At 26.9% G+C, this 20,563-nt stretch overlaps 1 protein-coding gene across 13 annotated transcripts in view; it reads left to right on the top strand.

The window, feature by feature from the left end:
- Positions 1-18,790, top strand: part of LOC129908748 (MAP kinase-activating death domain protein) — a 54,550-nt gene extending 35,760 nt beyond the window's left edge. For 9 of the 13 annotated variants that reach the window (XM_055985486.1, XM_055985481.1, XM_055985490.1 and 6 more), the window contains 11 exons: positions 1,280-1,634; positions 1,693-2,120; positions 2,186-2,638; positions 3,233-3,358; positions 6,307-6,561; positions 6,619-6,858; positions 6,922-7,194; positions 7,271-7,438; positions 13,890-13,962; positions 15,376-15,422; positions 16,314-18,790. In XM_055985486.1, the coding sequence (XP_055841461.1) occupies positions 1,280-1,634; positions 1,693-2,120; positions 2,186-2,638; positions 3,233-3,358; positions 6,307-6,561; positions 6,619-6,858; positions 6,922-7,194; positions 7,271-7,438; positions 13,890-13,962; positions 15,376-15,422; positions 16,314-17,135 (3,240 nt within the window). In that variant the 3' untranslated portion in view covers positions 17,136-18,790. Of the gene's footprint in view, positions 1-1,279; positions 1,635-1,692; positions 2,121-2,185; positions 2,639-3,232; positions 3,359-6,306; positions 6,562-6,618; positions 6,859-6,921; positions 7,195-7,270; positions 7,439-13,889; positions 13,963-15,375; positions 15,423-15,815; positions 16,107-16,313 lie in introns of those variants that run through there. The other 4 variants (XM_055985492.1, XM_055985491.1, XM_055985487.1 and 1 more) reach the window with 2 other exon arrangements.
- The last annotated feature ends 1,773 nt before the right edge of the window (positions 18,791-20,563 follow it).

The raw sequence follows: 20,563 nt of genomic DNA, 5'->3' as shown, positions 1-20,563 counted from the left end.
CTGAAAAAACCTTTTATATGGCAAAAGTTAAAGTTGTAAGAAATCAAACTTGAACTATTTTGCAGACGCAAAAATACAAAAAAAAAAATAATTTAAAAAATTTTGGACTCTCGTCACCACTGTAGTAATGAATTGATTTTCATAAAATAAACGGCAATCACTGTGCTTTATCAAAACCTAGGGCTTCCAAACATCAGCGGCAAATTATTATCTGCAAAGTTCAGGATCATTTGAAAACAAAACTATTCTGCTGCTGTTGCTAAAATCTTGTGCTAAGACATCTGTTGATCAAAAAAGGGTTTACTTTCGAAAAAAATTAATTTTTCAAGAAAACAAAATTTAATATTTAAAAAAAATAAGACAAAAACATGTTTTCTTTATTAAAAAATTTGTAAAATTTTTATATTAATGTTGTTTTAACTCTCCTTTATAATTTTTGTTCACATCCTCAAAGTTGTTAAGAAAAATTAAAAAAAAAAGTGCTCAAAAACTATTTTTTCCAGTACACACAAAGAGTAATCGAGGTCGCTAAGGCCATGGACGCTTTATCAAAATATTGCCTCTTTCGGGACTACAACACCAAAGTCCTTTCCACTCACCAGGGTTGCGAAGTCATTATTCTTCTCTTTCATTCTATACTTTATTAAAACATGAATAGTAATGTATTTTTATTTCAAATTAGATGAATTTCGGGTGTCGATTTTTTTTTTATTCGAACCAAATTATTTATTTTGTTAATATATGAGATATATGCTGACCACACCACAAGCATAAACCAAGTCTGACCCATCTTTTGCTGTTATAAAACCTGACTTTCTGCGCAGAAACTGAATCTTTGTGAAGTCATTAAATTTTTGGAAAACTACATGAGTTTTTTTTAAAGTTCGTTGTAAGGTGTTAATTTATATTTTCTTAAAAATTAAATACCTACTGTAGTCGATTATAGTCATTTATGAGATATCATCAATCTTGCCTGAATCTTCTTCTACTAGAAAGTATGTTCTAACTAAAAAAATGTTACATTTGCAATTTATTACGAGAGAAGCCATACACATAGCTTCCAATTGTGAACAGAAATGATTTCCCTCGTGCTTAGCAAGGTTCTGTTTTCATCTTCAGCTAAATTATGCTTTTTCTCATAAAATAATTTTATTTATTTTTTTAAGTCATTTTTATTCGTTGCACTTTTTTTCTTCCATATAATTCAGCTTCCAAAGTAGTTTTTTCTTGTTGATTAATAGATTTATTAAACTTTGATTCATATTTCATCTTCAACTAGCTTACACTTCATGCAAAAAAGGCAGCCGGTGAAGCATCCAAACAAGCCCTAGAAGTATCAAAACAAGCAGCTGGTGTAAGTCGCAATACATTAGATGATTTAACTTATGTTGGCAAATCAACATTGGGTGATTTGACAAAAACTGCAAAAGAAGCTGCTACTAAAAAAGGCCTGATGAAGAACAACGAACAACAAGATATGGATTATCAAGGACCTGGTAATCAAGTTGCTACACAAAAACAAGGTGGATTGATGCAAAATACTGGCAGAGATTTCTTTTCATCAATTGGTAGTGATATAAATGGTTTGACATCATCAACTAGTGCAATGTTTTCTGGAATGTTTGGTGGAAAAAGTAAGAAAAAAAGAAGGTTAATTTTAAAAAAATCCTAATAACTTTGAAATATTTTTAGAACAACAACAGCAACAACAACAGCAGCAACACCAACAACAACAAAGGCAACATCCTAATCAGCAACAACAACATCAACAACAACAAGGAGCAGGACAAAAGTCAAAAAGCGGTCTTTCATTTGATCCTTTTCCAGGACGAAGAGCTTTGGCCGAAAGGACTCCATTGATTAAACATTCAAGTCCGAAACAAAGTCAAGAAGAACTCCAAAGACAGCAGAATCAAGAACGTTCCCACAGCAACTCAGAAAATCAAGCCTTCTTAAAAGATGTTCTAACTCAAGTTATGGCTGGGGAAGGTGTTGGCTGGTTGAAGCTTAATCGTCTTCGAAAGCTTATGGAAGATGAGTCCTATCGAATGTTGGTACTTGGAAAACTCAATAAAACCTTGGACCGTAAAATCGCTCCCGATGATCATATTGATGATGTGGTAAGTATTCGATATTTTCCATCTTCCTTTTGGAGCCTTGAACAGTCTTTTTTGTTTTTTTTTAGTGCATTCCAAAACCTATTTGGAAAGGTATCCTTAAATGTCTCCAAGCAATAGCTTCTGGCCTTGATAGTACATTCTCGAATTTCGGCATGGGCGGAATGGCTTCGGTATTTCAAATGATGGAAATTGCTCATACTCACTATTGGAGCAAGGAACTCACCGAAAACACTAGCGAAATGAGTCCAAGTTTACTCTCGAGCCATGCAGCTAGCCCAATGGGCAGTCGGGAGAATCTTCGTTCTCCTTCGAGTCCTAATCCTTCGAATGTTGGCAGTGAGTGGTCTTCACCTCAGGAATCACGCAAAAATTCCACACACATCGATCGAGCTGGAGCCCAGAGAAGAATGTCATCGGCAGAGAGTCAAGATGGTCAGTCTACAACTGAGATGTTTAAGGATATGTTGACTCAGAAGAGGAATGTCCTTATGAGCAAACTTTCCTCATTTGATTCTGATGTAAGTGGAAGTTTCTTCATTTTTTCTGTATAATTGCTTTATAATGACTATATTGAATGTTGTAAAATGTTTTTTGGGGCAGCTTTAAAGGGGTCTTCTTTGTGCTTAATATAAAATAATTACAAATTTGCTGTGTTAGTTTCATGACTTTATTTTAATTCATCAACGACAAAAAAACCCATTCAATCATGCTATTAGTTCTGTGTAAACATATATTTTCTAGATTTTAGGAAGTGTATAATCTCTTCAAAAATAGCTTTTTTTTCAAACTCTTTAAATATAGCTCAATGTTTTGTATTACATAATCTTCTTCTGCTTCTTTGCATTTTTTTGCATATAATTTATTTCAGTTCAGGTTAAACGGTGTATTTTGTTTGACAAAAAAACGAAATGGCGCCCAACAAAACCTGAACTATTTTTCTTTAGTTTCTTCTAATTCGAAAATAATTTTCAAAATTTTTCTTAGATACAAAAATATTTTTGCTGATGTGAGTAAAAAGTTAATTTGATTTCGTGTTTTATATGCAATGATGTTTTTTTTTCTATTGCTGGCTCTATTATTTTTCTCTATAAATGTGTTTTACGGTTTATTAGGGTGCCGGTTCTACGGGGGCACTCTCTGTGGTCAGTGATCTATTACCATCAGGTCATAAGGGCGGTGGACATCGTCTACCTTCAATAAGTTGCCGCTCGACCGTATCCGATACTGAATATGAAAATGTAAGTAAAAATAAGTGCCTGTTGTTTTTTTTTTTTTTTTTTTTTTGTTTTTCGACAGTAAATGGAAACGCTTTAATATAGTTTCTAGATGTCACTGTTAGAAAGTTAAACAATTTAACCAATATTGCAATTCATATTAAATTTAAAAAATCTTAAATTTGAACCAGTATTTTAGTTCCCCTTTTATGATTGATTTTTGTTTTCCAAACCAAATTTAAATTTAAAAGAAAAATTAATGTTTTATTTCGCTTCAAATGAAACAGTAATTGAAAATAGTTAAGTTTAAATAAAATTTTATTATAAAAAAATCTTATTCTGTCACTGCAATTTCCAAAAACATATAAAAGTTTTAAAAGTTAAACAGAGATCGATACATATTAAAATTTAAAGTCAAACAGACAGGTTTTTGAAAATCGAAAAAGAAAGAAAAAAAAAAATTGACATATTTATTCCAATAACATATTTTTTGTTTATTTCGGTTTTTAGCAAAAGCCCTTATAGTACAGGTAAATTAGTACATAAAATCAAGAAATAAAAAAAAAAATTGTTGGATAAGTACAAAAAAAATCTGTAAAAAAAAGTTGTGTGGAAGGGTGTTTTTTCGCGGACAAGAGGCTGGAGCTGAAGGTCAAAAATATACTGAAAAAAATTGTTTGTTGAATATCATCATATTATGACACATGTATTTTTTGATGCTGAATCTAATGACATAAAAATAAAGTCAATACAATTGCTCTAAGAAAAGTTATTTAAGATTAAAAACCAGGGTGCTTGTTTTTTGACCTCAACAGGTAAAATATAACTGAAACACATGTGCAAAAACATGCTACACTGATAAAATTCGGGATAAAGGTTTAAGATAAAACAGGGACAAAGGATTCATAAAGAGACAGTAAAATCTGCAATTGGTCCCAAAAAGCCAATGATTCATTTTATTTATGGTTTTGATGACAAATTAAACATTTATAAATAAGTTCTTATATGTTTTACGCGAATCATTGGCTTTTTGGGACCAATTTCAGATTTTACTGTCCCTTCGAAAAAAACACCCTTTCATCAAAATTTTTCTTATGAAAACTCTTTATTCTTGCTTTCTATCCCAAAATCAAAGTCTTTACCAAATTTCATTAGGGTGACCCGTCATTTTTATTTTCACTCAAAAAAACACCATGTTAACCATGATATTTTTATAGACACTTAAAATTCTTGTTTCTTATCAAAAGTAACATAATTGCTAAATTTCAATTGGGTACCACTAATATTACTGTAGTATTACACACTGTTTCAAATATACCCATATTTTCTTTACTTCTAAAAAAAACACCCTTTCACATAAAAAAAATTTATAGACTTACATTATTCGTAATTCCCATGGGAAAGAGAACATAGTTAATAAATTTCGTAATTGTACTATACTACCATTTATACCATTGATTTTATCGGACTTATCACGGATTTTTCCCTTTTTCCCAAAAAAACACCCTTTAACCTAAAATATTTGTATAGACTTTTTGGGTTCTTGCTTTCTATTGAAAATGAAACATCTTCACCAATTTTCATTGGTGTAACAATTTTTTCCCAGTTTTTGTGGTACTAGTTCCGAATTTCATCATTTCTTGAAAAAAAAAACACCCTTTCACTCAAAATAATTTTTTACTTTTTATAGATTCTTAATTCTTATACCAACCAAAACTATTTCACCAAGTTTTAAAAATTAATAAAATATAAGTTAGCCGGTATGATACCTTTCTCACATCAAAATCACACACCTATCAAAAAAACACCCTTTCACCCAAAATATTTTTAAAAACTTTATGAATCCTTTGTCCCTGTCCAAATATCTAATAATCATTTTTAGCAAAAAAAAACAAAACCGACTTCCATGGATCAAAACTGGGTTTTATGGTTTTTAAAATAGTTCCTAAGGCAAAAAGTGAACGAAATGGACCACGCTGCAGCCACCAGCTATCCAATACAAAAAGAATTATCAAAATTGGTTCACTCAGTCCAAAGTTATGCGGTAACAAACATAAAAAAAAAAAAAAAAATACAGACGAATTGGAAGTCGGTAAAAAAAAACAATGTCACTTTGCCCAAAACTAAGCGCATTTTTAGAAGAACAAATTGTAAAGGATTGTTTTTTGAACGTTTATATTTTTTTAGGATGAGACGCTAAATTTTGGTCGTTGTTTACCGAGTCATACCAAAATACACTGTGAATTCTTATCGAAAAACTTTAGGCGGGGAAATATTGGAAAAATAGTACCTATGTCTCTGAAGTCGGTAAAAATAAAGTGAGCAGTAGAGAATGTTTGCTAGTGCTAATTTACAGGTAGTTAAGTGCTCCAATTCTTTTGGGAAAAAATAATGTTCGGCTTACTTAATTTTAAGTTAGCAGAGCAATTACGGGAAAATGCTTAAAATTGGTAGTATACAAATCGGGTTTGGTATGTATTATACTCAGCTATTAATGAAGTGCTCTACGAATCCTAAACAAAAAATTATATAAAGAAATGTTCGTCATTAAAAAAAAAAAATTGTGAATAACTCGGCCATTTTTTTTAATTTTTGACCACAAATTGTAGAAAATTTTATTTTCTACAAGTTCCATAGTGTAATAATCTTTTCTCTTTGATCCATATTTTCTGAGCTTTTTTGAAAATTTTAATTCTGTTTATACACATTGTACCCTCTTTAAGAACACTAAAATATGGGAATGTTTTGGTTATTGGAATCCAAATAACTAAAGAAGATATTAATAGCATTTTAGTGTTTAGCTCAAATGCAAATGTTTGATTAAGAGATTTGCTGAACTAATTCTTCAAATCGAAAAAAAAAAAAAAAATAATCAATCTCACTTAGGTTAGGTTTCACAGTTTTGGTGAAAATTAACAACCCAAAAATATTCATATTCGGTTTTGTTTTAAGTAATAACTTTCCATTTACAGACAAACATATTAAAGGACTCTAAGAAAGGTGGCAACTTGTGGTCTGGTAAATCAACATTAAGTGCTGGTTTCCGATACACTGGTGGTCATTTAATAAATACATCTTCATCACCATCACCCGATAGCCCCAGAGTGTATTTATTCGAAGGATTGGTTGGCAAAGATCGACTAATGTTGTGGAATCAAATGCAATTTTGGGAAGATGCATTTTTAGATGCTGTTAGTCAAGAACGCGATATGATTGGAATGGATCAGGTAGATTTTTTTAAACTCAGTTTTGTGTATGAATTAATTGAATATCGGTTTGCACAGGGACCTGGAGAAATGATGGAAAGATACAAATCTCTAAGTGAATCAGAACGAAAGAGATTAGAACACGATGAAGATAGATTACTTTCGACAATGCTGTACAATTTGACAGCTATCCTAGTCATGTTGAATGTAAATAAAGAAGAAATCAAGAGAAAAGTTCGACGTTTACTTGGCAAAAGTCACATTGGTTTGGTATACTCACAAGAAGTTCATAATTTAGTTGATCAAATTAATAATTTGGTAATAATTTCTTGAAAAAAAAAATAAGTACAATTTTTCTGAAAAATATCCTTCCCTTAATAGAATGGCAATGATATTGATTTGAAACCCTTGGGTTCAAGACTCTTGCATCGTCAAAGTTTCACAGTTCATCAAGGAGTCGATGCTACTGGTCCTTTAAGATTCCTAGAAGTCCGTGATGATGGTTTAGTTTTGAGGTCAGTTAACGGAACCATTGTCGAACGTTGGTGGTATGAACGATTAGTGAATATGACTTATTCACCCAAAACAAAAGTTTTGTGTCTTTGGAGACGTAATGGTGGACAGACGCAGTTGCACAAATATTATACAAGAAAGGTCAGTATATTTGCATTTGCATTACTTAGTCCTTAAATTTTTTAAGGCTTCATGACTTGAGCAAAATTTTTTCTAGTGTAAGGAATTGTATAACTGCATCAAAGATGCCATGGAACGTGGTGGCACCCCCACAAATGTACCTGAACTTGGTGGCGAATTCCCAGTACAAGATATGAATTCTGGTGAAGGGGGTCTGCTTCAAGTGTGCCTTGAGGGTGTTGGTTTGTTATTTGCGAACAGTAAGGTGAGAATAAATATTTTTTTCTTAATTATTATTAAATAAAAAATAATTTAGATTTTAAGTTTAAATATTATTTTATTTTTAATTTTTAATTATAATATCCAAGCAACAGTAATATGATAAATTTTTAATTGATATTTTAGCAAATAATAATTATTCTTGTTGCTATTTGTTTTGTTAAATAAAAAAAAAAATATATACAAATAAATTTTATTGTATGGCTACGTGAGTTTATTAACTTAAACAAAAAAAAAGAAGCTCTTCGTTAGCTTTTCTTTTTATTCTCGTGAAAAAATTGTAAAATTTTATTTTTAAATTTGAAAAAAAAACAAAAAAAACATGCAGATAGCAAGGACCTTCTCAATGATTTTTTTTTTTATTAAAATGTAAATTTCTTATAAAAAATAAAATTAATACTAATTTATGGATAAATCTTAAGGCATATAACATATTATACATTTTCTTATTTGGTGTCTATCTCCCTCAGTGTTAAAAACAATTATTCTCTATCTTCTTTATTTTTTTTTTCCAAATTCATAATATTCTTTTGTACAGATAAACAAATTATTTCCTACTTTTTTCTTTCATTTCTATCGCCTTAAAAATTAATAAATATATTTTTATAAATTTAAGAATAAAAAAAAAAACATCCTTTAATTTTTTTCAATGCAAAACCACTCTTCTTATCATCGATTTATTAATTCGCAAAAGCATACGTGGCCATATTCTTTTTTTTTTTGTGTCTCGCAAACTTTTTTAAGGTTTTCTTTTTGTTTAATTTTAAAGTAAAAAATACCTACTAACATAATTAATAATATTTATTAATATTTTTTAAATTTTTGAATCAAAAATCATTTTAATCGAACCATATACTGCATTAGTACATAGCATGAAAATTGTTTAATTATTTTTTCAGTTTATTTAATTTTTATTTTCTTATTGATTTTGATGAGTTTTTTTAACGGTTTTAAAAGCAATTGGCATATAATATTATTAAGAAGGTAATGCTTTAATAAATAAGTTTAATGTACGAAATAGTAATTATTTAAAAGGATTAAAAAGGTATGGAGGTTTAACGATTATCACAACTTTTACATAATTTTTGGACACTTAATAGAGAAGTCAATCATAATTTTGTCATAAATAATATAAAATAAGCCTTATTTTCAATTAAGCGTTTTTTTTACAAAACAGGAAAGAAAAAGATTGCTTCAGAGTTTTTGAAAAAGGCCAAACTGCAAAATAAATATATGTGGAGGTTTTTAATGTCATTATCTTATTTTTACTTAAGGAATACTAACTCGAAATTCTATAAGCGAATGGTGAAGGCGTCATAAGTTATTTAACCTTCGAAAATATCTTTTTTTAATATATAACTTCCAAAGGATAAAATTTATCCTAAAGCATAAAATACCAAATTTGTAAAGCATACAATTTTCTGCAAAAGATGTTTGGACACTTTTCTTCTTCCAAAATATGGTTTGGATAAAACTTTAGAAAAACTCTTTTGTCAGAAAACTATGTTAGTTGCCAAGGAAATCGCAAATGAACTAAAAATCGCATCTGTTTTTTAATATTCTAAATTTAATACTCTAAGATGATAAAATCGTACTGAAAAAAATTGAATTGAATTGTTTTATACACAGATTAAATTCAGGTCAAAATCAATGAAAAATTACGTTGTTGTTCAGCGCATATATGTACTTGAATTTTTATTTTTTCTGATAATTTTTTTCAGAAATGTGCACTCTTTTCTAAACTCTTTGTATAGCCAAGTTTTCATTGAAAAATTTTAGATTAGATCTAGTTAAGGTAAAAAGGAGTTTTTCAGTATAGGTGGAAATGCAGAAATTAAAAACTAAGGAGAGAATAAAACACAAACAAGCCTATTTAATTGATCCAGAATTCGCAAAAAAAAATTAATCACTGTGGCGTATACGTAACCTACAAAATTAGAATTTTTTTTGAAAATAAGTTGATTGAAAAAAAATTTATTACATTCTAGTGAAGCAAAAAATTGGCAATTCTAAAAAAATAAAGTTAATGTGCTGGTTATGTTCTACTAATATTTCAACTAAGTTTCACTCATTAATTCCATAGAGAATAAAAGTAGTATAATAAATTACCGGCATATAATTCGTTTGTAATAAATTTAGTAAAATAAAGTAGAGGGACAAAATCTTTTAATCGTTTATAAAGCGCTTGATTGTAAATTATCAAGAAGTTTTGAAAAACATCGAAATCAAGGAAAATTTAGAAAATATGGAAAACATTAATCAAAGGAAAGTTTGCCGGAGAGAGTTTTCCACAGATTAAATATTGCTTTTATTGACACTTGTGCACCAACCATTTATTTTTTCAATAAAAAAATGAAAATGTTTAAGGAAACTCTTCTGGTGTATTAGTTGAGAAAGTACTTAAAAGCACAAAAAAAAAACACTGAAGACAGCAAAGAAATCACTATACTGTGTGAAGAATAGGGTCTTATTTCTAAAAGAATTTCATTAACACCCCCCAAAATAAAATAGTTCTTATTCTTTAATCACAAAAAAGGAATGTATTTATAGCAAACTTTTGGTATTGGAAATCAAATCATAAATTTCTTAATGCATTTATAATGTAAATCGAAAAGATGAAATTTAAAATGCCATATCGCTTTTTCATGTTAAACAAATATCAATATATTATAACTAAAGACTAAATTTCATCCAAGCATATACGAATTCGAGAAAAAATTAATGTTTATGTTATTTTAACAATAAGGTACTGTGATTTGCTTAGGTGTAACCGCACATTAAAAAAATCAACTAAGGGAACAATTTAAACGGAAGAAAGTTGAATATTTTATTATTTTATCTTAAAGCAAGTGATGAGAGCTAAAATGCATTTAAAAAAATCGTCTAGAATTTACAAGAACAAAACAAAAAAACGGTTTTTTTTAGTGTTGCATAAGTATAAATGCATTGCTTGTTTTCCTTTTAAATAATTATTTTTGTATGAATTGATATATGTACAATTTTAGACACCATCAGTCGGTGATAATATACCTATGACTGTTCTTTAGTCCTTTTTCTTAGTCAGGTCATTTTGGAGAACTGCATAGTTTCCAATTCTGTATTCGAGCTCAAAAACCCATCCATGGACTTAAAACAAATAAGGCAACAAAAACATTTTACTAATTTTTCTATTTCCTTAAAAACTAGTATCGTGTATTTTAGTTTAAATATCGGAAATGAATCATTTAATAAAGATACCTTTACTATTCTAAATTGATATTGCATATTAAACCAAAAGAAGCAAATAGAACTATTTTTTGTACATCTTTTCACACTATTTTTAATTTTTAATTTAATTTACGGTAAGTTAAATTTCATAACTTCAAGTACCGGAATCTACTTTGAAGTATTTAAAAAAAAACCCCTTTTCCACCTTCATAGTTTTGGTTTTTTATTTACATCTTTTTTTTTTTTGAACACATTTGATTATTACAATTATATATGCCGCTACATTGACACCAACCATATAAATGTATTTAATATCAATATTTTAATAATCTTAATATTATATTTAATATACATATAATCTGCTAGTGAATGTAAATGAATGCTAAAATATATATATTTATAAATATTTATTAATATTTTGTATACGAAAATTTAATAAATAAATAAATATATATTTATAAATAACTTAATTTATTTTAGTTTTTATATTATTATTTTTTAATTATCAATATTATCATAGTTTTATTTTTAATTTTTAACCTTAATAATTTTGTAAACATCGGATGAGTGGTATTGCAAACGCGTGAAATTTAAAATTTTAATTTTAATAATTTCTTCTATAATAAATAATTAATGTAAATAAAAATTTTAATTTTATTTTATTTAAACTAAGCAAAATCGGTTAATCTCTTTTCAATATTCTGATATAATAAATTTGTGTTTAATATTTTTTGTCTCTTTTTCAAAGTTGAAATAAAAATAAATATATATTTTTAATTTTATTTATTTAATTTTTTTTCACAATTTTCTAATTAAAAATTCTTTCTTTTTAATCGAAATTCTTAATTGGTAACTTTTGAGATGGTCCTTGTGTATACATTCGCTAATATATAAAATCGAATAACAGGAATATTGATTTTAATTTTTTTCTTCTTCTTCTTTTCCATCCCTTCATTGATAATTTTTATTTACAATTTTTTTTATTTTAAACTAAAAACCCCATCAAAAAACCCCAAAAATAGGAATTTTTCTTTTAGTTATTTATTTATTTGAATAAAAAAAATTAAATTAAAAAAAAAAACTTAGAAGACCTTTTAATATTAAATTAGAAAAAAAAAACTAAAACAAAACAAAAATTGTATATAATTATTTTTGCGGACCGCTGCCGCTTCCTTATGGATTGATTGATTGATCTTCTACTACTTCTACCACTACCACTACTACTATCTGCTCTACGATCTTCGAAAAATAATATATATCCTGTTTGTTATCCTGCAAACCTTAAACCTACACGTCCGTGTATGTGTATGTGTGGTGTGTGTCAAAATGCCCACATGTATTTTTTCGAAAATAAATTAATATAAAAAAAGGATTTCGAGGTACTATTTCAATTATAACTTTTTGTTTTGTTTTTTGTTCTGTTAATTCACAAAAAATTGTTAAATACAATAAACTTTCACTTTAAGTTTTAATTTTTATATTTTTTTTTTCTACAAAAACAAATTTATTCATCACAAACACAAGAGACTCTTCCCACTTCATTCTACAACAAAATTTATTAAATATTTAAAAAAAAAACAACATTTTGTAAATTTTTTTTAAGCATAAATCTAAATTCGTGTTTTCATAATTTTTGTTTTTAAAACTCACACTCAGTACCACTTTCACCCAAAAGAAGTTATTTTATTTTTTAAATGTTTATCTTCAGCATTAAACACAAGAATATTTATTTTTTTATTTATTTTTTTTTATATAGATATATTTATATTGAAAAAAATAGTTATATATTTGCAACAAAAAAAAAAAAAGAAAAAAAACAATAAACAACGCAAAGTTTAAAAAACAAATTCATACAAAAAAAAAAAATTTAAATACAAAAAAGAATTGTTCTCACACAACACTATGAGTAGAAATAACTGTTACATGGCTTTCAAATACAATTCTATAAAATTGTAAACTAAATTTTAACAAAAAATAAAAAAAAAGAATTGTTTTTGTTTTTCTGCTTGTGTAGAACTTATTTGTATAGCAACAAACTTAAGGCAAGTAGAATGTAGTTGAATATATTTTTTTTTTCATTAAGAAATTAGTTGAAAAATTAAAAAATAAATAAATTAAAAAAAAATATATATAAACCTTTATCACCTATCACAAGTTTTGTTTTAATTTTTTTAGTTCACCATAAAAAAAGTTTTATAAACAAATTCCTACATTGCATAAAAAAGAAATGAATTCAAACCCTGTAAATTCAAAATGAAGTTTTTACCAATTTTTATTTTTAATTTTATAAATTTTCTTTTGTTTGTTTTTATTTTGTGTAAAATTTGAAGTAGCATGAAGTTAAAAAAAAATAAAAAATAGCGGTATTGGAGTTATTTAAACAAAATTAAAAACAATTATTATTTTGCTTTCAATATAAATAAATTTAAGTTTTTCATTAAGTACGACAGCTATAGGGCAAGTCTTAAAAAAACTATAAATTAAAACAATATATACACTTCTCATGAGTTAAATAAAAAAAATATATATATATATAAAAACAATTTCATTTTCTATATCAATTTTTTATTTTATTTATTTGGTTTTCTTCAAAAAATTTAAGACCATCTCACAAGTGCTAATTAGAAGTTTGTTTTTTCCCCCTGGTAAATTTGCTTGCTTTTAATTATTAACATATAGAACTAATTATTATTTATTTATACAATAATTTGTCTTATTATTTTTTATTTTAATTGCTTAGAGCAGGTTATTTAGTTTATTTTGCAATTATATCCCCTTAGAATTAAAAAATAGTTAAAAACAAATTACAAAAAATACTATAATAATTGTATATGTGCTTTAAATATTTGTGTTTTTTAAATAAAAGTGTTATGCTTATATATCTTAAACCATTTGTATAGCTTGAAAATATTAAGCTGTAAAAAATATTTGCATGTAGTGAGTTAAATTTATTTACACACACAATTTTAGATGAAAAATTTAATGAGAAAGAAGCACAAAATCTTATTTGGGAAAATCACTCTGCACACAACTTATTTATAAAACAATGAAGTAACATTTAATAATATTTTACACACACACAAAGAAATTTATTACAAATCAAAAAAAATAATACAAGTACACTTTTTATTATTTATTTATTTAACGCATTTTTTTGTATTTTTTTCATGAATTTAATATTTTTTAGTTTTAATTATATAATAATATAATGTTTTTTAAATTTATTTCAGTTTTTCGTCCGGTTGGACCATATTCGAAAGTGCTTTACACAAAAAGGAGGAATATTCGTACTAGAGGAATATAGTGAGTAATATTAATTTAAAAATGATTTACCTTCAAATAATTTTAATCAATGTTTATAAAAAAAAAAAATTTCCAAAACACAAAATGTAGCTTAAAACTGTCTTCAAACTCTAAAAAACGGTGAAAAAATGTTGTACTTTGAAATTCAGCCCATAAAATCTACACCAAATTTGGTGCTTGAGCATAATAAAAAAATATTTTCAAAAAGAACAAGAAGGTACTCCTTTGTTTAGAAAAGTAAAACAATTTGAAATGGACTGAAAAATGGTTGAGTAAAAAATCGTTGAAATCTGAAAACATTGAAAAACGGATAACTTGAAATTTTGAGGGTATACGAAAAATTTCAAGTGCCGAAATATAATATCAGTATAATACCTACAACCTCTGCTAAGTCACTTCCAAAGTAATTGACATGATTTTTATTTTGTAACACAGTGAAATTAGTTCTTTTTCTTTATTTTTAACCTTATTGGTTGAAAGCAACATATTAAAATGCAATGAAAATTTTATAATAGGTATGTTTTGGACTTTTAAAGAAATTTGAGCATGAGGGATTGGTTAAATACAAACTTAAAATGGTAAACAATAAAATTAAATTACATCCTTATGGTTTAAAAGATCTGTTTTACTAGTTTTTACTCAACTATTTAAACTAAAATAATAATTAAAAAAAAAAAAAACAAACAATTAAAAACTGTTTTCAAAATTTTAATTATTCCCAAATAAACTAATTTTTTTCTTAAAATTTTGTATTCTAATTTTGAATATTCTAAATGTAAACGTTTTTATAGACCAATTTATTCACCCTCCATCAAATTTAAAGTCATCATTTAATAAGTGAAATTTTAAAATTTGTTTGCGATTTGACAGTTTTCTAATTTTTAATAGAGACTTGAAATATAATGGAGTGTGAAAAATTGGACCAATTTTGATCACAACGTTGTTAAAATTGAACACAGCAAAATTAGGCTTTGTTGATTCCTAAAAAAAAAAAATCAAGAATGGATTTGAACCTAAAAAATCTGGCAGACCATCGCACCATTTTTGAAAAAAATCATTAAGTAACAGGCATAATATCTTTTTAAGAAGGATAAAAGAAGTTTTGAAGAAGTCAAAAGAACACTTATTTATGAAATATCAAATATAGAAGTATTAAAGAATTCTTTAAGTAGAAATGAATAAAAAAAACTTAAATTGTACCTAGAAGAGAGTACGTAATAAAAACACATTAACGGAGACATAAGAGAAATCGAAATCATTTCAAAAACGGTAACAAGGGAAAAAACGTTAGTAGTTTTTGATAACAAGTTATTTTTGTCTATGGGTAGCTCAGGACTTTTATTACATTATCTGAAAACAACTTATTCAAAAATAATTGGGTTTGTCTAAAAATATTTAACATTTTTTTTCCAGATCCGAAAACACGACAACTTATTCAAAGAAAATACAAATCATCAATGGTGAGTTTAAGCGCTAGCTTTTATTTTTGTATAAAATTTAAATTAAAAAAAAAGCATTAGATATTGCTTCAAATTTATGTTATTGCTAAACTAAATCAATGTGCTTAAAAGTATCATTAGAAATTAAAAAAAAAATAATATTTTAATTTGCATGAATATAGTTTCCTCTATATATTTTTGATTTCCTCAAGCCTAATTGATAACATTCTTACAAATTTAACAAAAACTAGTAGATAATAATTTTCCATTTTATTTTGTATATTTTTATTATAATTTACAAAATTTATTTTTTTTATTTTCTTTTTTTTATTATTTTCTCTATTTTGATGTGTTGTTGTACGTGTTGTTGTTTAAACCAAAAAAAAACAAAAAAATCAAATAAACAAATATAAGGCATCTGAGGCTGCACTATGTCTGCACAGGCTGTTTTCAATAAACCTTGCTCGTAAACTAATGGAAAATCCACAAAAACTCAAAGATCTAGATGAATCTACTTGCAACGATGAAGTGCCAACTTAAAATATAATTTAACAAAAATTAAATTAAAAAAAAATAAAACACAAACAAAATTGTGTGTGAATAAATGTATTTATGTGTATATGCATGCAGAGCTATCTTTATATATATAAATTGTTTAGTTTAAAAATTATAGTTTCCACTAAAAAAAAAATAATAATAAAAATAACAAAAAAAAACAAGTAAAAATCTTCTGCCTTTAATTCTGTTTGTTGTATAAAAATCTTCTAAAATTAATAAAAAAAAACTAAACTTTTAAATGTAAGTGTTGAATTTGCTTTTTGTTTTTTGCTTTGAAATCGCCCCAAGAATTAATCTTCTAATTCCGTTTTCGACACTTTTCTTTCTTTTTTACATTTCTTTGAACATTTTAAGGCCGATCAAATTTGTTACTCGGTATTATGTGTATTTTCTTACGTCGCCGCTGGACAAGATCAAAAGAAAAATCCAGTTGTTATGACACCACAAATTCAAGACATTCATTCCCAACAACAACATCAACAACAACAGGGACAACAATCACAATCTACAAGTCCTCGAATGCCAGCCCCACAATCATCACCTAAACCAGCGCATCAACAACCGTTACCTCAACAGCCAGCAAGCAAGCTTCAAACTGTCACCATCAAACACAGTGTACCACCACAAAAGCCAACTATCACCACCTCAACCGTTCAGCCACAAACAAAACATGTTTCATCCACATCTCCGGGTGGAAATGGCACCCAACAAAGACCCACTCATCTGCCCTCACGAAGTCCTCTCTCCCCCAATGCAAAAAATCTTCCACAATTACCACCTAGAGTTCCTTCTCAATCATCCGTTGAATCAGGCAAAGGTCGCGGTGGTCCCCCTGCAGGTCCACCACCCGGCCCACCTCCAGCAATACCACCCAGAACTGGTAACCTATCACGATGTGGATCAGTTCAAGTACCTGCAGCGAGCTCTGGACGGAAATTAGTTCGACAGGCTTCTGCTAATTCAATTCCTCCCCAGTATACTCCTCAACCTCCACCGCCATTTGTCATCCCTCAAAGGAGGAGCTCAATAAGTAGACAGAGTTCGGTTAACAGTACTGCAAGTTCTGGCAAATCTAATTATGGTGGTGGAGGAGGCGGTGGAGGTGGCGGAGGAGGAGGTGGTGGTGGATATGGTGGTAATGGCCATGGATCACCATTTGGTCATCGAAAACACTGACAGAGAGATTCGATATTTGAGTTGCGACCAGATCATCCAGTTTGTACCTCTTACTGTCTACCTTGGCTTTAAATTCATTTTTTCTGAAAAAAAATTTGAATGGGTTGTCAAAATTTTGTAAAAGGTCGAAAATAATTTTTTTTTTAATTTTGCCATTCTCCAAAGATTCTAAGTTATGATCCTTAATTTTCTATAAATTGTTTTAAATGTTGTTAAAAGTTCAAAAATTCATTTTCCAAAATTGTGAAATTTGGTACAAAAATTCAATTTCTTTTTTTAATCCTTTGGAATTTTTCTATTTCAAATTTCTGTTTTAAAAAGTTACCAATTAATAATTTTTTATAGTCAATTCTTACATTAACCAAAATTTGGTACAAGAAATCATAGAATATTGAACTAAATTTCAAAAAAATGTATAAACGTTTATGATGTTCAATTGCAAGGAACTTACTTAAAAAAGAAAGAATGTGTACCGAAATTTGATTTATAAATCGAAGGATTTGCTGTACCAAATTTTAGAATCTTTGAAAAAGGACTTAATTTTGATCAGTTTTTTAAACTAGTTTCCTTTTTTTGGGTCAAAATCCAGAATTTTATGAGACAGATTTTTGGAATACTGAAATTTCGATCATACAGAATTTCGACCTCATCCTCTTTAAAGATTTTTGTTCAAATATTCCATTAGCTAAAATTTAGAGAATAATGAAAGAAAAAAATACAAAATAGATACCCGCTCGTGTCACTATTACTAACAAAACCTATAGTTTCCTCAAAAGCTTTAAGAACCCCTAAAAATTGGATCATTAATTTGGTCCAAAACTAATTAAAAAAAAAAACACATACAAAATCCTTTTAGAAAACATAAACAAAAATGCAATATTGGTGTTAAATATAATAAAAATAAATAATTTCGTGAAAAAAAAATTAATAGCAAAAACTTAAATTAGTAAAAAAATTATATATTTAAATACTTAACAAAGTTAACTATAGACAGAAAATTATTCAAGATGTTGTAAAGTATTGTAAAATTAAATTTTGTTTTTTTAAATCACAGAGAAGAAAAAAATTTTAAACAAAAATTTAAAAAAAATTCTTATATAAAATCAATGAACAATAACTAACTTTAACTTTTTAAAAGCAAATACAATTTTTTTGATTAAATAAATGTTTTAATATAATTGAACAAAAATACAAAAAAAAAATATGTAAGAAATGCAATTGATTAACAGACAGCAAGAAAAGTACATAAATTTTAGGGATAAAGAAACAAAAAAAACTAAGAGAAGAATATGTAAGTAAAAAACCTTTATATCAGAAACATTAACAGCATTCCTACTTAAAGTTTAAAACTAAAAAAAAAAATCAAACAAAACACAAAAAAAAATATATTTGTTAAATAATTAAATGTCTATTGAGAAAAGTTAAAACAAAAAATTATAAAAAAAAAATATTGAAAATATTAACTTTTTTGTATTATAAATGTGTAAATGTGTATTTTGTACTTAGAATCATAAAAGTCTAAGTTTAACAAACAAAAAGGATGAGGAATTAAAGTAATAATAAGTAAGAAGATAACTATGCAGGTTTGGTGTTAAGAAAAGCTTATATAAAGAAAGAAAGACTTAGCTTTAATTTAAATTTAAAAAAAAAACAAATACCTAATTGATAATTTTATTTTCTTAATCTTTTTGTTTTTATTTTTACTTGTGAGAATCAAACTGGAACACTATTTTGAACTTGGTTATAAATGTTTTAAATGAAAATTTGTCAAAAATGTTTAAGTTCTAAATAAATTTCTTATTTTTAGTTATTTTTGTTAAATATTTATGAAAAATAAAAAAAAAATTTAGTTAAATATTTAAAAATGAAAAACTGTGTTTTTATTTTTTTTTTTTTATCTTAAGAAAACAGAATGGATTGGTAAAAGAATAAGGGTAAGTATATATGTACAAATTTTTAAGCTTTATGAAAATTGTTTGTAGGGATTGAAAATTAAAATACAATCTGAGATAGCAGCCATCACAGTCTGAGATAACAGAAGTCACTATAAAAAAACAATCATTAATAAAAATAAGCAAGGTGGTATATAGAATAGAACCCTGGGGTGCACCATGACATTTGTAATGGGTTTCAGACTTGCGTTTGAATCCATCCAACACGACTTGTATTAAACTGTGTGAATGGTAATTTCCTAACTAAAGTAGAAAAGAATCATCGATGCCGAATGCATGTATTTTAAATAAGAGAGCTTAATGTCAAATTCCATAGAATGCTTTTGAAATATTAAGCGGAAGTTACTTTTTCCAAAACAATCGCTATGGTTCTCTCCAGTGTGGTTCTTTACAGTTTGAATCAATTCTTGCAATCCCTTTCAGTTTGATAGATATTTTACGCATTAACTTTGGACCTGAATGTGAAAGTTTGTAATGATTTATTTATAAAATACTCCAGTCACAGAGGCACTGTCAGTTTTTATTTCATGGATCGATAGGAGTATATTTGAAAGGCTTAACTCCAATTTCTCACCACTTGATCATTCTTTTTAGCGGAGTTATTCACAAAAATGCATTTTTTGGGATATTTTACTTCAAAGCTAATATCTTTGCTCCAGATTGTCGTAGAAAAAAAAATAAACATATATTCTCTTCCTTATAATACTTTCTATCGTTTTATGTAATTTCATTCTATTTGAGTGAGTAAATACAAAATGGCAGCCATTTAAAGTCAAATTCTTGTTGTTAAAAAACACATTTTTATCATTATTTCGAAAAAAGCTTATAATCATGATTGATATTTTTCTAACATATTTTAAAGAGCGTTCATCAAAAATTTTCAGGCACGCAAGTACGTGTTTTTCCATTGCGTTGCACACCATATTTCTACACCATTTACCGAATGAAAAAACATTGTGTTCTGAAACAATTTTTTAAAGATCTCACCACTGAAAAATTAGGTATTACATAAATATGAAATTATAAGTCTCAATAAATCTTAATTTGAATTTTGAAATTATAAACACAAAAATTTAGATAACAATTAAACATGATATTACGTCAAATGTTAGGTTTTAGACAACCAACGTCTTACTTTTAAATAAATTTTCGAAAAAAAATATTAGGTACTTAACGGGACCTGCCATAGAATATTAAAAAAAAATTTTTTTTTTAATTCTTTTGATCTAAAGCTAGATTTTGAAAAAATAGGTAGATTTTTGGATTTTTTATTCAACAAATTTGAATTATTTTTGTTTGAAAAATAAATTTTTTTAAAAATCAAATCTTCAAAATCGGAAGATTTTATTATTAATTTTAGTTTTGATTTAAAATAATATTTACGGTAATATGGCATACTAGCTTTATTTATTTTTTTTTTTCAAAAAATTGTTTATAAAAAATTAGTTTTTAAAAAACGCCCCTAAAAACTCTGAT

This window comes from Episyrphus balteatus, chromosome 2, assembly GCF_945859705.1.
Source record: "Episyrphus balteatus chromosome 2, idEpiBalt1.1, whole genome shotgun sequence".
Taxonomy (NCBI): Eukaryota; Metazoa; Arthropoda; class Insecta; order Diptera; family Syrphidae; genus Episyrphus; species Episyrphus balteatus.
The sequence above is the reverse complement of the archived record's forward strand: the minus strand, read 5'-3'. Positions and strand labels throughout refer to the sequence as shown.